This window comes from Anser cygnoides, chromosome 2, assembly GCF_040182565.1.
Source record: "Anser cygnoides isolate HZ-2024a breed goose chromosome 2, Taihu_goose_T2T_genome, whole genome shotgun sequence".
NCBI lineage: Eukaryota > Metazoa > Chordata > Aves > Anseriformes > Anatidae > Anser > Anser cygnoides.
In genome coordinates this window covers 95194435-95213510 of record NC_089874.1, presented here as the reverse complement: position 1 = coordinate 95213510, position 19076 = coordinate 95194435, and the positions used below count along the sequence as shown (strand labels likewise).

At 43.3% G+C, this 19076-nt stretch overlaps 1 protein-coding gene and 1 long non-coding RNA gene across 25 annotated transcripts in view; one reads left to right on the top strand and one right to left on the bottom strand.

Annotated features, from left to right (window-relative positions):
- LOC106045020 (poly(rC)-binding protein 3-like) overlaps positions 1 to 19076 on the bottom strand; it is a 514073-nt gene that overhangs the window by 4075 nt on the left and 490922 nt on the right. For 14 of the 23 annotated variants that reach the window (XM_066992636.1, XM_066992634.1, XM_066992642.1 and 11 more), the window contains 2 exons: positions 13256 to 13425; positions 7061 to 7409 (listed from right to left, as the gene is read on the bottom strand). The exons of 4 other annotated variants lie outside the window; for them this stretch is intronic. In XM_066992636.1, coding sequence (XP_066848737.1) covers positions 7061 to 7409; positions 13256 to 13425 — 519 coding nt within the window. Of the gene's footprint in view, positions 1 to 381; positions 5347 to 7060; positions 7410 to 10414; positions 10553 to 11224; positions 11962 to 13255; positions 13426 to 19076 lie in introns of those variants that run through there. 5 more of the 23 variants (XM_066992647.1, XM_066992648.1, XM_066992649.1 and 2 more) reach the window with 4 other exon arrangements.
- LOC106045023 (uncharacterized) lies at positions 6989 to 8961 on the top strand. 2 transcript variants are annotated; one of them, XR_007157563.2, is made up of 3 exons: positions 6989 to 7126; positions 8227 to 8390; positions 8824 to 8961. It is a non-coding gene; the product is annotated as an uncharacterized lncRNA (long non-coding RNA). The 2 variants fall into 2 exon arrangements; XR_010829558.1 differs by having other exon boundaries at positions 8227 to 8447.

Sequence of the window (19076 nt, the reverse complement as noted above, 5' to 3'; positions counted from 1 at the left end):
CCAAACTCAGAAATGTTGAGCTACATCTTCTCCACAGTTTATATGATGAGCCATAGGCAGTACTGAAGATTTTTCTTTATAGTATCAGTTGTTTTGCTTATTGTAATGTGGCCATAACGTAACATATGTCACATTTTGTAAGCCAGAGGGATGAAAACACAATGGTTAAATATTTCCATAACCAACTGAAAAAACAAAATGCCAGAGAGGAATGTACTGCACTGGAAACTGGTAATGTATTACCATTTATTTAGCTCTAAATCCTGGATTTTTTTCTAAGATAGTAAAGGAGAGCATCTAAAATGGATTTCTGTTCTGATAAACACAGATGGAAGTGAAAAACAAGAACCTAAGGACTTGACAAAGCTGGGACATGGAAAAGAGAAGTATTTTGAGCTTTGGTAAGTGCCCCTTGTTTTTTTTGTTGCTTTTTTTCTTTTTTAAAATGAAGCATATTTTTGACTTTCAAAAACCTTAAAAATTGTTAGGCTACCTGAGGACCTTGGAAAAAACAAGGGAAAATGTGTGATTTAATTTTAGGGTTTAATTAGGGTGACAGCACTAGCACAGGTTGCCCAGAGAGGCTTTGGAGACTCCCTCCTTGGAGTCAGCTCCTTCAGAAGCTGACTGGACAACCTGTTCTAGGTGGCCCTGCTTGAGCAGGGGGTTGGACCAAATGGCCTCCAGGGGTCCCTTCCAACCTCAGCCATTCTGCGATTCTGTAATTTTTGTCAAAAAGTAAAGTTGTGAAGGAATAGCTTAACTTACGGTTTTTAAACATTCTAATTTTAAAACAAGTTAATGAGGTTTTAAAGGCAGAAAACAGCCTTGTTCTGATGAGATCTTTCTATATATTTGCCTCAAATATGTTTATTAACGAAGTAATAAAGAGAAAAACTAAAGCTAGATGTTTGGTTTACCTGTTTTGGAAGAAGCTCTTGATATGCCAGGGGCCTTTTCCATGTTGAGATGCTTTTTTTTTTTTTTTAAACTGCTTCTGCTTTTCAACTCAGTGGAATTCAGAAGACTATTTTAATTCTCTGATCTACAGAACTTCTAGAAAACTGCAGAATTGGAATTAAGGGAGGAGACAGTTGCAAGTACCACTGTCTTCCGGGAGCAGCTAATTACAGGCTGGTATTGGCACTCATTGGTAGTTAACTAGCCTCTGCCAATGCAGACAATCAAATGGTAACCTGAATGTTCACTTCTCTCCCACCATGAAGCTGCTGCTGTCATGACTTGACCCTTTTTCCATAGCTACTTCTGTATTTGGTACAGCAGAGCCCAAAAGTGATTGTACAAAAACAAAAGACAGGAACAAACTAAGCTAAAACAATATTGTCACTTGCTGATGTGACTAATTGTTCCAGTAAAATGTATAATTCTAAAATTTGCTTCAGAAGCATAAATACTGGGTAAAAAGAACATTAATGTTAACTTCAGCCAGTCCCCGTGCCAATCAACTCAATTTGAGGTGAGACAAGTTTTCATTATTACAAGCTACTGTAATTAAATTCTCTGCATTTTATCATCTCAGAAACACCGAGTTAAAAGCTCTTAAGAGGAAAGGTCAGATTACTCAAATATTTTCAAAACCTACAAATACTTTCTTTTTTGACTTTATAATCAAGAACTTCTGCAATAGGAAATCAGACATTCAACCAGTAGGCATCACATTGTAGCTGTCATTAAAAACCATGATGTGAGTATACAGTGCTTCAGAAATTCCCTTTCATTAGGTAAGATGAGTACGACACTTCTTTCGTTTCAGCTATTATCTTGAGACATGTGCTTGTCTGTAGTGACAGCACACTCTGTTGATGCAGAAACATTACAATTTAGTCAACACTACTGTGTCCTTTCCTGGAACAAAGGGGTAAATGCGCTTCAATGGCAAGAAAAGCAACATGTACTTGTATCCCTACTAAGCGTCATTCAGGCCACGTTTTCTGGTGTGAAGCAGTTTCTGCCTTCAGTTCACCTTCTGTTCATCACTTGACTTAGAACTACCCTGGCCTTTTCACTGGGAAAAGAAATGCAAGCGGTTCCCTTGTGTAGACATCTAAACCAGATTCTTTCCTCCCAAAACTACAGCTGAGGCACTCATGTCTTGGGCAATTGATGGGTAGTTACAGCACTTCTGGATATAAAAGATCTGTGTTCAGATCTCTTCTCTATGCTGTCCTTTGAACTTAGAGTTCCTGTGGTCTAGTAGAGCAGGCTAACAATTGTCATCTTCCTTGCAGAAGTTGTGGCACTATAAAATGATTGAACTAGTGAGCATGCAGCTTTCTTGTCTGATAATCACAGTGCGCACCTGAGAAGGGGAAGGTCTTGTTCCTAGTATGTAATTAGTGCTGAAATATATTCAGCTGAGATTGGGACTGTGGAAGAAACTGAATTTGGATCTCTCCCATCCTAGAGAAGCACTCTTTTTTTTCATGCTGTTGAGTATTTAAAAATGGAAAACAAAAAACAAAAAAACAAACAACAACAACAACAAAAAAAAAAACGAACAAACAAAAAAAACAGGGAGGCCTCTATTTTCTGCCTGGTTCAGGTGGGGTGGTTCAGTGCAGGCTTTATCACTGCCTGATGCGTCTCCACAGAAACTCCTCACGCATGCAGCCCAGCAAGACCTGGGCTACATTTGTGGCAGCCTTGATGGTTATACTGCTAACTTCCTAGGAGCCATGACTGCCACATCTATGCACCTCGGGGCCCACAGATGCCTTCTGGCTATATCTGAGAACAGAAAGCACTCTGGCTGTTAGCAGTGGACTGGGTTATGTGGCTGAGTACCTCTGACTTGTTTTCTTCTGGATGACTATTCCAGCCAGCATTCTTACTTTCCTTTTTTTTTCCACTAGAGAAGCACAAGACAACTTCCTGAATTTGTTTGAGGTGTTTGCCATAACTCTGGTAATGATTTGATGATGTGACAGCTGCAGAGCTTGCTTCATCTTTCAATTGGTAACTCTCAGTTGTGTGGAAGTGACCCTTTTGTATCAGGTGCATGCTTCCTTTTATCTGCCTTTGGGTATAAATGGTTTAGTTTTCTATCTTGAATAACGTTTCTATTTTTTTTTTCCTCCAAATGTACCTTCTTGTGTTTTGCTTGTACATTTCATATTAAAGCTATTTAGGAACTTTTTCTTGCCATTTAGAAATCTTTTCCAACTAAAATGCATTAAAATGAGTCCTCAGCCTAGATTTTATCACATTTCTGCCTGTCTTGTTTTTTGCAAAAGCTCTCAAAAGATTTCCTTTTTTTCTTCCTGTGTCCACGTCTTCATTTTACCTCTGTTTTTCCCATACACAAATGTACCTCAGAACTAGTGAGTTTAAATCTCAGTCTGTTCTAGCCAATTCTGCAAGGCGTGTGGGAATTATTTACGTGAAAGATGCTAAACATGACAGAGCTGCTGCTGCCCTAGTTTTACTGGGAGACTAAAGCCCTGACCTACTTAGGGTTGAGATGCAATAAATTAATTTTTTTTTTCTGTTTAGGAAATAAAAGGTAGAGATGTCCTTCCTGCAAAAGCAGCTTCAGCACTCTTTTCAAGAGTAAGAACTAAATACATTTTAAGAAGTAGTAACACAAAACTTCAGGGAGAAGGCTGGTAGTACAGCCTATCGTTGAAAGCAACTTAGAGGTTGGAGTAGCTAATTCAACACTGGGACGTGCTTCCTGGGTGCTGGGATACAATGAGGCATTCCTTAATCTTTCTCCGTAGGTTTTATTGTCAAGAGATGTTGCTGCATCTGTATGGAAAAAGCTCTTAACTTCTACACATTTCCAGGTCTGTATGCACATCTTGTTCGTATCATAGTTCCAGGCTCGGACTCGTGACCCAGTGCATGGCAGCTCTCTGCGCCCTAGTTTCCAATGAAAGCAAGAGCAATACACTGCACGAGCACCCAGCCAGGGCAGTGAGGGGAGCTGGGACCCCAAGCCAAGTACCAAGAGATAAGTTAGGCCTTAGCAGAGAGGGGATGCAGGCTGTAGAATTACATATCATTAAGGATGCTACTCACTTGCACTGCCAAAAAGTCTAATTTCACAGGAGAAGGAAGTAAACGTGAAAGAATTGCCAGTGCCCTAGAAAGGAGGTGGGCAGAAGTGCTCTATGCAGCAGCAGCTCGGAGGCAGCCTGTCTTTCACTTAGGTGTGAAGAGAGAACTTGATCAGCAGCACCAATGGAGGAGCTGAATGGCTCAAGCAGTGTTTCAGGGCAGGATGGGAGAAATCCTTTTTAATTAGGCAAATTGTAATGCTCCTTCCAGCTGCTGGCCTGTTTACTTGACCTATGAAAAGTGCTTTTGAGCAGCCTTGTCACTGAATGCTGCTGGGAATCGGAAAATACGATGGGCCTTAACAACACCATGTGCAGTACCCAAGTTTGTCCTTTTGTTGTTCACTTTCTTCCCCAAATATCTGATCTTAAAATCAGTATGGGAAAATATATGAGAGAGAAAAAACAGTGGCTTCCTCTAGCAAGAGTCCGAATTCTGTCTTTTCTATGCTGTGTGAGAAGTACTCCAGGAGCAGCTTTGTTTAAAAAAGAAAACAAACAGAAAGGGTTTGTAGAAATCCTGCTTGCTGTACTAATTACACAGTCTGGATCCATCTAACCATGTGAAGAATCGTCATCCCTGACAACGGAAGTGCTAATGTACTGTCTAATACTGGCAGTATTGCACAGTTGTTACACTCTTTCCCAATGAGCACTGGGACCTTAAGCGTGATGATATGAAACCTTTAATCATTAATGAAAACAAGCAATTTGTCTATGACCTTAGTTTGACAATCCATAAAATAGTGTTTCTCAAATGACAAATTAGCAACTTGGTTACAAAGAACAAAGTTTAAACAACACAACAGTTGTATGCACAAAGCTACCACGTCTCTTTTAAATCAGGAAAAAAATTTATTTATAAAAACGTCTCAATTTACTGTCAAGTCTCTAGCTGAATACAGTGGTTTAGAACACTAACGGCCCATGCTTTTATACAGATTAGCCAAAGCATGAACATCGATGAAAATTAATTCCCCAAAATAACTTTCCTTTATGTTATGACCCACAACAGTGTTAAAACTGGAACAGTAATGAGAGCAACACAAGAGTTAGGAAGCACAGTTGCTTAAAGAGTAAAAGAAGTGTTTTCTTTTGATGTCTCAGAATAATAAGAAAGTTAGAAATGGCAGAAACTCCTCTGTAGATTAGTCCATAGAAAGCATTGTCTCATGGGGCTTTGGAAAAGTCCTGTCTGGTGGCTAATGCACTAGGGCATGATGAGATACATTACAGAGCCCCCAGGCCAGTAACTTCTGAAGACAGCCTAAAATGTAGGAACAAAAACGAGGAAAAGAAAACAAAAAAAAAAAGGCAAAAAAAAAGAAAAAAAATCTTCTCACTATTAAAAAAATAACATTTGAGTACAACCAGCATAGCACAGCATTTCAATGCAGGCAAGTTTTCTCACACAGGTTGTTTTTTGTTTTTCTTTCCTTAAATTTCAATTATTGAAACAGTTACAATAGTCCAGAACAATTTTACAGCAGGTTTCTAGAGCTGTCAAATAACTGAGGTACCTTGACATTATTTCCAGGTTTTCCTTCATTATGTACAAACGAACAAAAAAAAACAGAACAAAACAACAACAACAAAAAAAACCAAACCAAACCAAAAAAAAAAAAAAAGAAGCCACAACTAAAACAACCAAAAACCCCATTTGGATAAGTGCAAACTGTAACAATGGCAACTCTACAAATGGTTACAGTGACAAAACTTAGTGCAAAGGTACTAAGGTGAAGAAAAGCCCACAGAATACAGAAAATGACACAAAATACTGAAATCGTACTTAGCCCTATACAATAATAATAACACACTTTGAGATACCATGTTTTAAAAAGTATTGCATTTGCATTGTGTTTTTAGTTTATATTAAAATGCACTGAATACAGTTCAATTGTTAAAGCTTTGTGTCCAAGGAGTGCAAAGTGAATGGACATGGCGGGCGAATGGGATTCTGGATTTGGAAGTGGTGAGGAAAACAATATTGCAGTACTGAATTATGCAGCAGAAATTAAAAAAGAAGGTGGATGGACAAACAGAAAATGCAGTTAAAAACTAGTTCCAACAGCTAGCAACCAGCCGTTACATCACCCAGCACTCTTCAGTTTAGGTGTCTGGTTTTAATTAATCTGGACATAATGAAGTGCTTGCGAAGGGATGTTATCTATCCAGGCAGCAACCTTAGCGTGTCGTTTGACAGGCGCTAGATTTTATTCATAACCAAAACGCGGTCTGAAAGCATTATTAGCGGTGAGTTAAACAGGACTTTATGTTGTACAGAAACCTAGGGGGAACACTGGTCGGTTCATTCTGGCTGAGCGAAGCGTGCGTGCCCCTAAAAGTCCCGGGGGTTTCTGCCATGGGCTTCGTCAGGAGGCCGTGTTGGGGCAGGATGGGGCCTGGCCTGGGAGCGTGCTTTGGGCCTCGTGAAAGGAATTGTGAGAGGGGGCAACGGGCTCGTTCCTGCTCTTAAGCAGGCACAGAAACGAGTACTACATTGGCAATTTTGCAGGGCAAAATGTCAGCGTGCCAAAAAACAACAAACAAAAAAGGAGCCTGTTCTCCCTCCCTAAAGCGGAGTGGTCAGAATTATGGTTTCCTGCCCCACAGAAAATTGTGGTGCCCTCAAAAGAGCGCAGTGGAAGGGCCCGGGCACCTAACGCAGATATATTTTATTTCTCGTTGTCTTCCAGTCCTCTTAATCCAAGAGCTTTCCTCAGCCCACAGCGGGTACTGCCTGGCCCCTGCTGGCGGGCAGGCCTCGGCCTGGGGCCGGGCCTCGGGGCGGCGCGGGGCTGTTGGAACTAGTTGCTGCCGGGCGCCTGGGTGTTAGCGGTGATGGAAGACGGACCGAGCTGGCAACAGTGAACACTAGCAACTGAACAGAAAATGAGAGATGCCATATTGTTTCCTTGATAGCTAGGATCTACCACAGACTCTTGGTAGAGCTGGCAGAGCTTGCATTGTGTCTCATCCCTTCAATATGGAGCAAACTTCTGGCGGTCAGATTTCTTAACCCCGCTCGTCGAAGGAATTTTGGCAGTGTAAGCGGACAAACTCCCCGTGGCCCCCGCGGCGGCCGCGGCATTTAGTGCCAGGAGTGGGACAGTTTTCATGCCAAGCAGACTGGAGACAGGAACGGCATAGTGGGTGGTTGGCAGAGTTGGTAGGGGAGGGGGGGTACTGACGGTAACGGCGGAGGCGGCCGCCAGCACGGCCATGGAGGTGGGGGTGGAGGTAGGGGTGGCAGACTGAGAGAGGTTCATGTTGAGGTCAACAGGGGTCGTGACGGAAGCGGTCTGGGTGCTGACTTTAGCCATCTCTAAGCTGCAAACGAAGAGAGGAAGAGGAACAAACAGGTTGGGAGGGTCCAGCCAGGGCGGTGGGGCCGGGAGGGAGGGAGGGAGGGGATGGAGGGACGGAGAGGGGAGAGCCAACACGAACGGGCGGGGGTTAGATCGGTGGGCGAGGGGGACGGGCGAGTGGGAGGGAGAGGGGAGGGAAGAGAGAGAAAAAAAGGGAAAATGAGGGTCAAAGGAGGAACATGTTATGTGTTAAAGAAGAGAAATAACAAAAGGGTTTTTCATGACTCGATGGTGAAAACATTACTGAGACTCTAAAGTTCTTTCCAAAAATAAATAAATAAATAAAAGGAGGTTGGGAAGGGGGGGAGGGGGTTTGCTAGTTTATTTTACATATGGAAAAAGAAATCTAAGGAATGCGGGTAATGGCAAAAAGATGGAAAAAACGAAACTTAAAAGAAAACTTAAAAGAACTATGAAGTTTACTCCCCAGCACTGATGTGGTGAATTTTGCTTTTCAAAGTCTACGGTATTTTGGAAAGGGGGGGACGCGGGGGGTTTTGGTAATTTTTTCAATTTGTCAATTTTGTGACAGAAATGGTACCCTTTGTCATTTTGCTAGGATGAGAGGCTGTTAAGCAATGGTTTGCTGTTCCCATCTAAGGCATCAAGTTTTTGTTTTCGTTTCACAAAGTTAGTCTCTCATTTAATTCACTGTGAGGTCAGTGTGCATTTTTCATATAAAACAAACCTGATTAGCCAGTGTGTTCACTTAGATTTGTACTTTCCCCAGACTTTTTTTTTAATATCACAATAAAATATTTATGCAATCTAATTGTAAGGAAATTAGAACAAAGGAAGACTGGAAAACACCCCGGCTTCCACAGCAGCGGTATCCCTTCTGAGCTTGTAACAGCGATTACAGTTAACATGACCCATCGGCTGACAGACAAGGCATTACATCAGTACAACATAAACATTATCACATGGACCCAGAGAGCACAAGGTAATTCAGAGTGACCCAACCTCTTAGTCCAAGGAAGTGAAGGGCTCCTTGGAGGAGGTAGGTATCAAACCACATTGATTCTACCGTAAGTCCACCCATCGGCAGGCCAGATGAATTTGGCCCATGCACTTTGGCTTTTCTTTGCATTTTTACACATTAAAATATGCTAATTCCAAGGGCACGTTTTGTTTTGTTGTATTCAGATAGCAATGTTTACCTAGTTAAATCCTTATTTTGACACGTTTGTGGCGTCTTGTGCACAGTGCTTTGGGTCAGCAAGCAATCTGCTAAATGCCACTTTCAGTATGCATTTTGCACGTGGGCAGCTAGGGAGGTATCACAGCCTAGCTTGTAAATGGGACTGTGGGTTAACAAATCTTCACCAGCTACACTTATACCTGCATTAATTCCGAGTTTGTTTTCTTTTTTTCAGAAAAGGAACTTGTCAAGCTCCTGGTCCTTTTCTGGAGGTGAGCGAGAGATAGCATCGCTCCCTGCTCCCACAGCAACAGCAGAGGGAGCCAGCCACCACCCAGCTGCACAGAGGACCTGCCTAGCAGGGGACTCGCCACTTAACAAGTCAAATCAGGACTGGGACAAGCTTTCCAGCCAAGGCGCTGTGCTGGGTCGCTTGCGTAGCTCCCGTAAGCGCTATGGGCTGAAGGCAGCCGGGTTGTGCAGGGTCAGGGGGCAGATGTAGCCCAGCTCCTTGCAAAAGGATGGGGAGGGAGGAGTGGTTGCCCTACTCGGGGCACGGGAGAACCTCACATTTTCTCATCTTAGACTTATGTGCAGCTTTGAGAGAAACAGCCCCTGGTCTCTTTATGGCCAGCAGAAGGGAATGACCAGAAGGCCTGCCCGTCGTGTGATGGACAGCACACAAGCAATAAACGAGCACTAGAGAGGGGTGATGATGTTGGAGTAAAGCTTCCCAAAGCTGTGCTGCTAAAGGTGAGGTTAAAGGATACCTGAAGCTGTTCTGAGCTGGGGAGAGGAGAGTGGAGGAGGGGGAAAGCTTGAGCATCAAGCTCCTCTCGTCCCCTCAAAAGAAAAAGGGCTCTTGTGATATTAATTCCACAGGTACATTTGCTTATAAGTCGGAAGGTGCAACGTTGTCTCTGATGGGCTGGGGGGGAGGAGGGCAAATGTGTGAAATGCAGACCCGCTTGTAGAACATAGAACTTTGGTTTTCTTGCTCTCAGTTCCATGATGTTTATCTGCCCCATGGATGAGCTGCTCCTTTTCTAACCTCAACAGCAGAATCTTTCTGTGCAGGGAGCACAGCATCCTTGCACTGCTACAGTGCTGCCTGCAATCTACTCGCACAGGGGGCTTACGTCAGGAATGCTTGTTGCTATCACTGAAATGGTGAATCCAACTCCAGCATACATCCATACAGGAGTCATGTGGTGATACCTCAGTTGTTTTTAAAAAACTCTGTTTATACAGTTGGATTTTTTCATATTTCTAACTCAGTTTTATTTTGGGAGGGAGGCATATGGAAAGATAATGCAGGACTCGGTGTTTCATTGATTCCAATTTTGTCTACCTTGCATTAAAAACAATTCCTGTGGATATGGTTGGAATTTTAGTCTGAGCACTGAGCACGTTGTCCTGCACCAGCAGGGAGAATAGATCCCAGGGGCTCAGTACTGGTGTTGGTGGCAGCCACCCACACTCCCTCCCTGGTGTACTTGCCCAGGTACAACTGAAGGGCGAATCGGCCCTGCTTCACCTTCATTAGTGGTGGTAACAAATGAGGTGAAAGTACATCCCATTGGCTTTCAGCTGTCCTGTGACAGCAGCAGTTTCCCAAATCACTTGTACATGTGACAAAATTGAATATGGAAGCTGATGAGCAGACTTCAAACAGAATTTCACGATGCCAATTTTCTGCTGTCACGTTAAAGAAGCTAAGTTACAAATACATACATTGAAGGCCACATCCTGCATTGCCCGACTAGCGTACAGAAGAAACAAAGCTTGAGTTTGCCTTTGTCGGTTCTGTTCTGTGAATGCATCTTTCATCAAAATTGAAGTGAAAAGCATCTTCAGGAAACTGCTCTTCAACAAGAAGAAAGTGCTGCTGGCTACAGGTCATTTACACTCCAAAGTCAAATATTACATAGGAAACCTAAGCTGTGGTTCATTCTTAATAAAAGCTAGAAGATGTAATTGGATAATGAAAATCCAGTTACTACAATGGACACCAGTTAAGAGACAGAAGTTTTTACAGGAAAAAAGACATTTCTACTGCAAACAAACTGGGACAAATTCTACTAATACAGAGGTCAACCCTTGGATAATCAACACAGAACCAAAACAGTACTTTAGAAAGATCTGAATCTCTGTCTTGATATTGTATCAATATCTTTATATATCTATAATTTAGAGTATGTAATCTTATGTACATATTAACACCAGATTGCTATAAAATTCCTAAAACAACCTGATAAATTACTATATAGATGGCAACTTTAGTTGGAGGCTAGCCTAAGGGTACATACACACAGTTAGAGGAATACGTCCAGTAATCCCATGCTGCCGTGAGACATTGATTTATGCCCTGGAAACCAAGTCTATGATAATGTCAGATCTTGGGGGGAAGAATAAAAAGAAATGTCCACCTTACCCTGAATACTTGTATGGCTTTTATTTATTAATTTATATATTATATATTTATTTTGACCTCCCAGGCTGTATCTTGGCACTGCACTTTGCCTAGGTACTGTGCTCAGCTCTCCCCCAGCATTGTTTTTTTCAGGCCAAGACCTTAAAAGTGACTGCGCTTATTCGTGCCAGGGTTAGGACCAACAGGTGCTGAAACGGGCTCCCTGCATGCGTGTCCCTCTCCAAAACCTGCCCAGCAGGCACGGGGCCTCCCTCGTGCCTGAAGGTCTCAGGTCCCCCTCCGGCACGGCGGCCGACTAGCACTGCGGCTGCGGTGGCACCCAACTGGGCAGAAATTTCTCTTGGGAAAAGAGAAATCTGGAGCACTGTAACTTTTGTTAAATGAAAAAGCCACCTTTATGTCCTATGTTGCCTTAGAACTTAATTTATTATACATTACTTTAAGAGTCTTCATTTACAAATGAAGTCACTTTATCTAAATACAGTTTCAACATATGGTACATAGTAATATATGATGGTTTATTGTAGATGATGGTAACAAATGGCTAGCTAGAAAGTCAACAAATACTTTGTGGTTTCACAGGGTATAGATAGAGCATCCATTGTATATGACTGCTGAGAAGTTTTCTTCTTTGCAAAAGAATGTTAAAAGACCTCATATATATCCCATTCCATCAAAAGGCTTATTAAGCAGTAATAAACAGAATTGTGAGAGTTCACAGGCTTTTTTAAGTGAGTCAAAGAGGTTTGTTCACTAGAGTTTCTGTCTCTGGTGAGCAGCTCACTGCAACGCCATTAATAAGTGCATTATTTTATTTGCATGCTTTAGCTGTCTTGAAGATCTTAAATTGTTATCTTCTGAGATCCAGGTGCATGCCATATGGTGTTTGTGCAACTAAAAATGAAGGGGTCTATTCTCGTCTCGATGTGTGGGGAATCCCTGAACACCAAGAGAAGAACATATCCTTAAGGGTTAAAGGAGGGAACACATTTTTATTTGATTACAGGGCTTACCGAAGTGACTTATATTTAGAATATAAGAATATAAAGAATATAAAGCAAAAGAGCTGCAGGTTGTTTTAGGATTCTGGAAACACCTTTTATTAGGCTTCACGGTGCCACCCCTAAATAAATATACCTTTCCCTAGGAAACTACTTTCAAAATGAACTATGAAAAGTTGTATCTTTGTTTGCTGTGAGACAGAGCTGCACACCACCCCCTTCCTGCATTACAAGACGTGCAGTCGTGCACTGCAGAGCTGTGGTGGAGAGGAGGTTGGACCACAGGAGCCTGTAGCCCTGCCACGACTACAGCTCTGCGTATAAATCACATAACTGCTACTACCTTAACAGCAAACATAGTTAACCACCAAGCTTGATTTGTATCGCAGCATTTTGAAAAAGGAACAAGGAAAATAAAAGCAAAACAAAACAACAGCCAACCAACCAAACGAAAAAGCAGTAAAATACACAGATACTCCCCATGCCCACAACATGTTGTTGCCTTGGACCGCCATTTACAAGTAGCTCTGTGAGACAGCACCATGTCCACTGCACATTTTTCTCAGCATAATTGCAAATAAAAGTGGTATCAATGGTAGCATTTTTCTAAGTAATCATATAAAGCTTGACAGACTTAAGCTGTCTCAATGGCTTAGCTAAACAGCCAGTGTTTTCAGTAATCCTGGCACTGCGAAGTGGCGAAGCAGATAGTCTCACCCTGTCTCATTAGGGGATGCTTTTTACAAATTTGTGATGCCGTCTCTGAAAAAAATAAATCCTGCGCCTCTTTAGCAACTACATGCCGGTTTAATATCAACTCTGAGTGGCAATTTCCAGCTAGTAAATTAAATCTGTTTTGCAATCTGTTTCACTATATTTGCCATTTACGCCAGTAAAACAGGTCTGTGAGAACTATTTTCTTCTAAAGAAGTCACAACTGTCATTTTCAATCCACCTATATTTTAGGTGGATGCAGATGTGAATATTCAGATTTTTTTGAGCTTTTGTTGTTCAAAATGTACCTGGACTTGCATCAGATTAAGCTGCTTTCCACATAAACCAACAGTAAACACAGCTTGTACTGATACAGGCCTCACAAGTCGTTAGAAGTCGAAGAACTATGCAAAATGGACACTGCAAAGCAACTTTCTGGATCTACCCAGGACAGACATTTGCTGGAGAGCAGACAGAGCAATCTTGCGGAAGCGTTATCACTTACAAAGCCAACTTACCTTGCGTTAATGAGGTACTGTGCTAAGCTGATGTTTGCAGGGGATCCTGTGATTGTAACTTGTCGTTCTCCAGAGCCTTCTGTGGCATTAGCAATCTTGATCTGCGCTCCTGACATCTGCCTGATTTCATTTATCTTACTGCCTTGTCTGCCAATAATGCAGCCTATTAACTGGAGTGGGACAAAGACTGAGATTAGTGCCACAGACACAGGCAAAAATCACTTCACTGCAATTTGTAGCATCGATAAAAGCACGGCTATGAAAGACTCAGTATCAAAACAAAAGATTTTTGCTGTGCTGTTGGGAAGGAGTAGCTAGCGGGGTCTGTTGGCTCAATGGCCACGTGCCTCTAAATCAAGTCCCGCTGCTGCCCGGGCAGGTATCAAGCCAGCATCTGCTTATTTTGCTGTATCCCTTGGCAGAAAATGACAGCGTGGTGTAGTGCTGCGGTACACAAGGCACAGCCCAGTCTGAACCTCCAGCAAGAGCAGCAGCAAGCCCAGAACAGCAGGGGCAGGCTGGACAGACAGCATGACGCTCCTGCCGTGCCGCTCTGCGCGGCCCCAGTGCATGCCCTGAGCCGCACGGGGATGCTTGGTCCTCACCTGGCTGCTCCTGTGCTATTAAAACCAGTGGGATTTACAGCTGTGGAACTGGAGGGAGAAGCAGGTGTAGGAAAAGACTGATTATTTTTTTCTCTGCAATGTAACTGTGTTTCATAACCCTAAAAACCTTTCCTTGTTACAGAACTTTAAAAAACCCCATGTATTTCATAAATAAAACTGAGCCTCTCTATTTTACTGGTAAAATTGCAGAGGTGTCATCTTCAACTAATCGCTTTTTAAAGGTTGTATAAATGCATTGGTGGAGTCACAAGCTTTTGGAACTGGTATGCAAGACTTTGCAAACGTACTTCGCTCTACAAATAAATACTACAGCTTTGGCTCCCTTAAAGACAAGGAGGGGGCCTTTTGTTTTCTGTTAAGGCAGGATGGATGCTAACAAACACAGCAATGCCCAGAACCTGAAGGAAATGGAAACTTTGCCTTACAGGACTGTTGACACTGGAAGGATGCTGCCAGCCTGGCCGAAAGAAGTGCCAAGACACAGCGATGGTGACTGCCTTTCCCTCCCACCCTTCCCGACGTGTTACTGTTTCTGCCGCTGCAGTACTTGGAACATCTTGCCAGAAACAGATTCACATTGTCCAGACATTTTAGCAAAAGAAGAACAGGAAAACCACAGCCCCTTAAACCTTGCTTCACACTCAGTGACAAACAGAGTGCCGACGTAGCTAGCCAGACAGCCAGAACAGACACAGAGCACGAGAGCATACGCAGGACGGAAGAAGGGGGTTTAAGAAAACACACACAAGATTTCCCATCCTATTTGCACAGCACAGCCTCCTTAACGCTTTGTCCTTATCCCGAAGACCCGTACCACTGTGTGACTGCCAGGTGCCAGTGCGGAGCCCTTCGCCTGCCTCACCAGGCTCCTTGCCATGCAAAGGCTGGGCATGAAGACACCGAGTGGTCCCAGGGATGTGAGGGTGCAGGGAGCAATTCCTCTGCACCGACTACAAAAAGGGCAGGTCCCAGGGCAGCCAGGGGACTTGCATCAGCCTTACTTGACTGCTAGCCGGAGCTGCTCACTGACAGAGACGACTGGCTTGGGATGGCCACCAGGGATGAAGACATCCTCTTCCCTCTGCTACAACCACAGTCTAATTGTTTTTGAGAAGAATGTTCTTGAAGTATCCAGTCAAGAATCCACCTGCTGCTACTGATGATCTTATGAAGGAGTGACCAGGACTTAGGCTCTGTGAAGCAGCATCTTTGGTGCCCAGAACGTCTTCAGATCCCTCTGATATTTTAGTAATGATGTCCTAACGGTGAACAAAATATGTAGACTGCATGTATTCCCTTGGTCTGTCCAAAGTAGAAGGGTAGAAATACAATAAAATTACTTGTTGTAAAGCACATGCTTGTAAAAAAAAAAAAAAAAAAAAACGGTCCAGTTGCCAGGTGTTGTCGTTGATTGTACACATGACGTTCAAAGCAGAGGACGTGTGGGGGACTGCTGGCTCTTCGGGCACGTTGTGAGCACACCGTAGTCACCAGCTCTGCGTGGGCACTTGCTGGGTGAGGCAGGAGGCCGCCACTTGGACATGCTCTGCAAGCCGTGACCTGTAGCCATCTGACTGCGGCTGGTGCATGCGGAGTACCCTTCTCCTTACACCACACAGTGATGCTGGGGTGCTTGGGCTCTCGCTGGGGTGCTTGTCCCACTACACATTGCTTACTTATGCTCAGATTAGTGCAGTACCGGAATATTCAAGAGCTGATGGCTTCTGGGAGAAGTTCAAGAGGCTGGTTTTCCTCTATAAAGCTTTGATCAATCAGGCGGTGGACATTTGGTTTTACAGACCACCATCCGCCCTGCCTTGCTTTGAGGGGAAGCAATCTCAAACTACATCCAAACCTATCTCTCTCTTTTTAAGACTGACCTTTCTACTTCCATCAGCTGCACAACCCGTCATTCTGTTTTCTCATGATTTCCAGCAGGTTGTGTGTCATTCAGTCCCACAAAAGTCCATCGCCCCAAAAGCAAGTTTTCCTGGACTGTGCATGCGCGCATCCACGTGTTTCACAGACATGGATTCGCTGCTCCTCCAAGCTCGGTAGACAGAGGTAGCAAATGTAGACATTTGAAACATTTGAACATTTGAAATCCTCTTTTCAAGGACTTTAGGCACTGTGTTATTTTTGATGCTCACCTGCTTGCTCAATATTCTGTGAGCCTTAAGCTCACTTACAGAAGAATAAATCAAGAGGAAGCTCTCAAGAAAACAAGTGATAAAGCTGGTCCATGTGGAGAAGCCAAACACACTATATACTACACCAAGCCTACTATATAGTAGCACATATACTTATAAAATTATATATGTATAATGTATATAATGCACATAATGTATACATATATACACTACAAGCATATGTATACATACACACAAAATATGTATGCATGTGTACGTGTACATATTTTAACTCCCTCGAGGCTTGAGCAGAGTGGCTCATATCCGATGTGTGCTCAGCTGACGTCCCCTCATTCTCGTACTGTGAGCACCAGGGAAGAACTGCTCCTCCTTCACTTGCTCCACACCACGTCTCATCTGTCTTCCCCTACCTCAGTGTCCCTCATTTCTCATCATGCCAAAAATAGTAATAAAAAAATAATCGAACCCTAATGCACGGATTCTGCTCTTTGCCCTTTTTCTAATTTTATTCTGTCCTTCACTGAAATTCTGGTAGTACCAGCGTAAACAGGATTGAATCCCACTCTTCAGGGGAAGGACGGGAAGGAGATTTATTGTGATTCCCCCTCCCTGAACTCTTGGCGCTAATGGAGCTTCTCCTGACATGCCATGCCAGTTCAGATTCAGATCTCCCTTTTCCGTACTTCCCCCCCATTATGTTAAATGTAAATGTGAAATATATGTCACGTTGCCCAGTCCCCCCCATGCTAAACTCACTTACAGAGCCCAATAATACGGCTTTCTGCTGGGTGTTTGCTGTCGATTTGTTCCTCTGTGTCCATCACACCGTCACACTGCAGTACTTCTGTGCAGCACTGGCAGAGATCAGACTTTTACTTTTGGGTTTATTATCAGAGTCCAGTCCTGGAGGCTTGTCACAAGAGACAGCACCGAGCTCTTTTTTTTTTTTTTTTTTTAATTCTGATAAAAATCAGTTTCCTTTTTTACAATGAATGTAGTGCTGGTAACAAAGCAGGGGTTGACCATACTCATCCACAGGTGTGTTTTGGTGGTACCCTGCTGCCAGCCCTGAGCACGTCCAGTGGCTTTGGCAAAGCCCCTGCATTACTTGAGCAAGCAGGTGCTTGCCACGAAGGAGAGTCTTCAATTGCTTTACATGAAGATTACATCTTTATGTCCTGGTTTCCTCTCTCACTATGCACACTGGGTTCTTACACTGATTCTTGTGCAGGGAGACTTTTATTTCTGTTTTTTTCCTGTTTTGTTTTTCCTCAGAAATGTTAGAAATGTACTCTGCAGGGAGCAATAATCTCCTGAGGTATGATTATGGTTCTTTACAGACTTACTGCAGGGCCCTGAAAGAGATGCTTAAATACTCCATCCCTCTTGGAAAGCAATAATAATTATAATCAAACTCACTCTCCTTGCCAGGATAATGCAAAATCCGGACTATAATGATTTCACAGGCTTTGCAAGAAGGCGTGCAGAAAACTGAGAACATACTTTCAGAAACCAGCCTTCTGATTGCTTGCTTTGTAACCCAAATGACCCCGTGGATTCGTGTGCGTTTTGACTTGCTGAGGGCCCAGCATCAGTTCCCGTCCTGTTCTCTGAGCTGAGCTGGGAGAACGTTACTTTTGATGCTGAGCAGTACGTCCATTTTTGTTCCAGAAATGGTCTCACTTTGCTTCTGGCGGACAATAGACTTGTGAAATCTTTCTACTGATTCTTGAGTGTATCGAGACAGATCTACTTGAGGAACCAAATGCATTTTTCTTAGATTAAGGAGAAACAAAAATCAGGCTATGTGCAAATATAAATATAGCAAAAGTGGAAAAAATTACTTTTGGATGAAACATCCTCTCAAGCATTCCCAAATGACAGAATCTCATTAATTCTGTATTTTTGCTCTGGGGTTATTTTTCTGTTACGTGGAAGGCTCTCAGCAGTAAGGTGAATTTATAGAGGTCGAATCCACAGGTCCCTTGGCTTCAGTGGAAGTGCTTTGACTTCTGCTACCACCAGATCTTTTCCAGTACGTCTTGCATGGACTATTACATCTTGCCCTAATCATTGCTTGGGGCGGCCTTGCTTCAAGTCACGGCTGGGGTCGGACACTGTCCTTGTATCCTCCTTAAGGGCTGGCACCGATCCTCACCCCACAGGATATGGATGAAGTGGGGATCTCCCAGGACGAGAGCTGAGTCTCCCCGGAGACCATCGGTGGAAGAGGAGGCACCATGAGGACCTCCCTGGAGCCAAGGCTGGGTTTCACTGTGGGCTGCTCCCAGAGCACTTTGAACGCACGGGTCCCCCTCGGCCACTTGCAGGGAAGGACTTCTGACTCCACGGGGTTCTCCTGGATGCCTCCTCCAACTTAGATGGATTGACATTTCTGTTTACGTGGAGTATCGACCAGACTTACAGCTTGCTCTAAATGTTCATGTTTTCTGAGAGTGAAGTTTTCCTGCTACTTGCATCTGCCGTCTCCCATATATATATATATATACACAAAATATACACAATTTTTAATCAGATGATTTTTTAAAATATATTATTAATGATTTATTCATTTACTCTCCATGTCCGTTTTGGGGATCAGATCACAAACTGCTACGATGTCTGGTATCTGTGCCCAGACACAGACCAGTCAGCTGCAGCCAGCAGTAACATCCCTCCCGTCCCCTAAAGGGCCTGCCACCGCCACACCACATTATTGTGAGACTCATGCTGTAAAACGCACTTATATTAGGTAACTTAGGCAGCACCAAAAGGCCAGACAATATCCTGACAATGAAAGAAAGGCAAGGAAGTCATATGTGAATGCTTATGAAAAGGAGTTTAGTGCCACGGGACCTCCTGCTTTTGAGGACACCTGCAATCAGCTAACTGCCTCTACGGCATGCTATGTCCTTTGTGTGCTTCACTCTTTGGGGGGGGGGTAATTAAACAACTAGAGCAATACTTTCCCTATTATTCTGCGAGGAGCTACTAGACCTCACTTTGCTTCATGTACTTCCCTAGTAAGATGTTTTTGTAAACCAT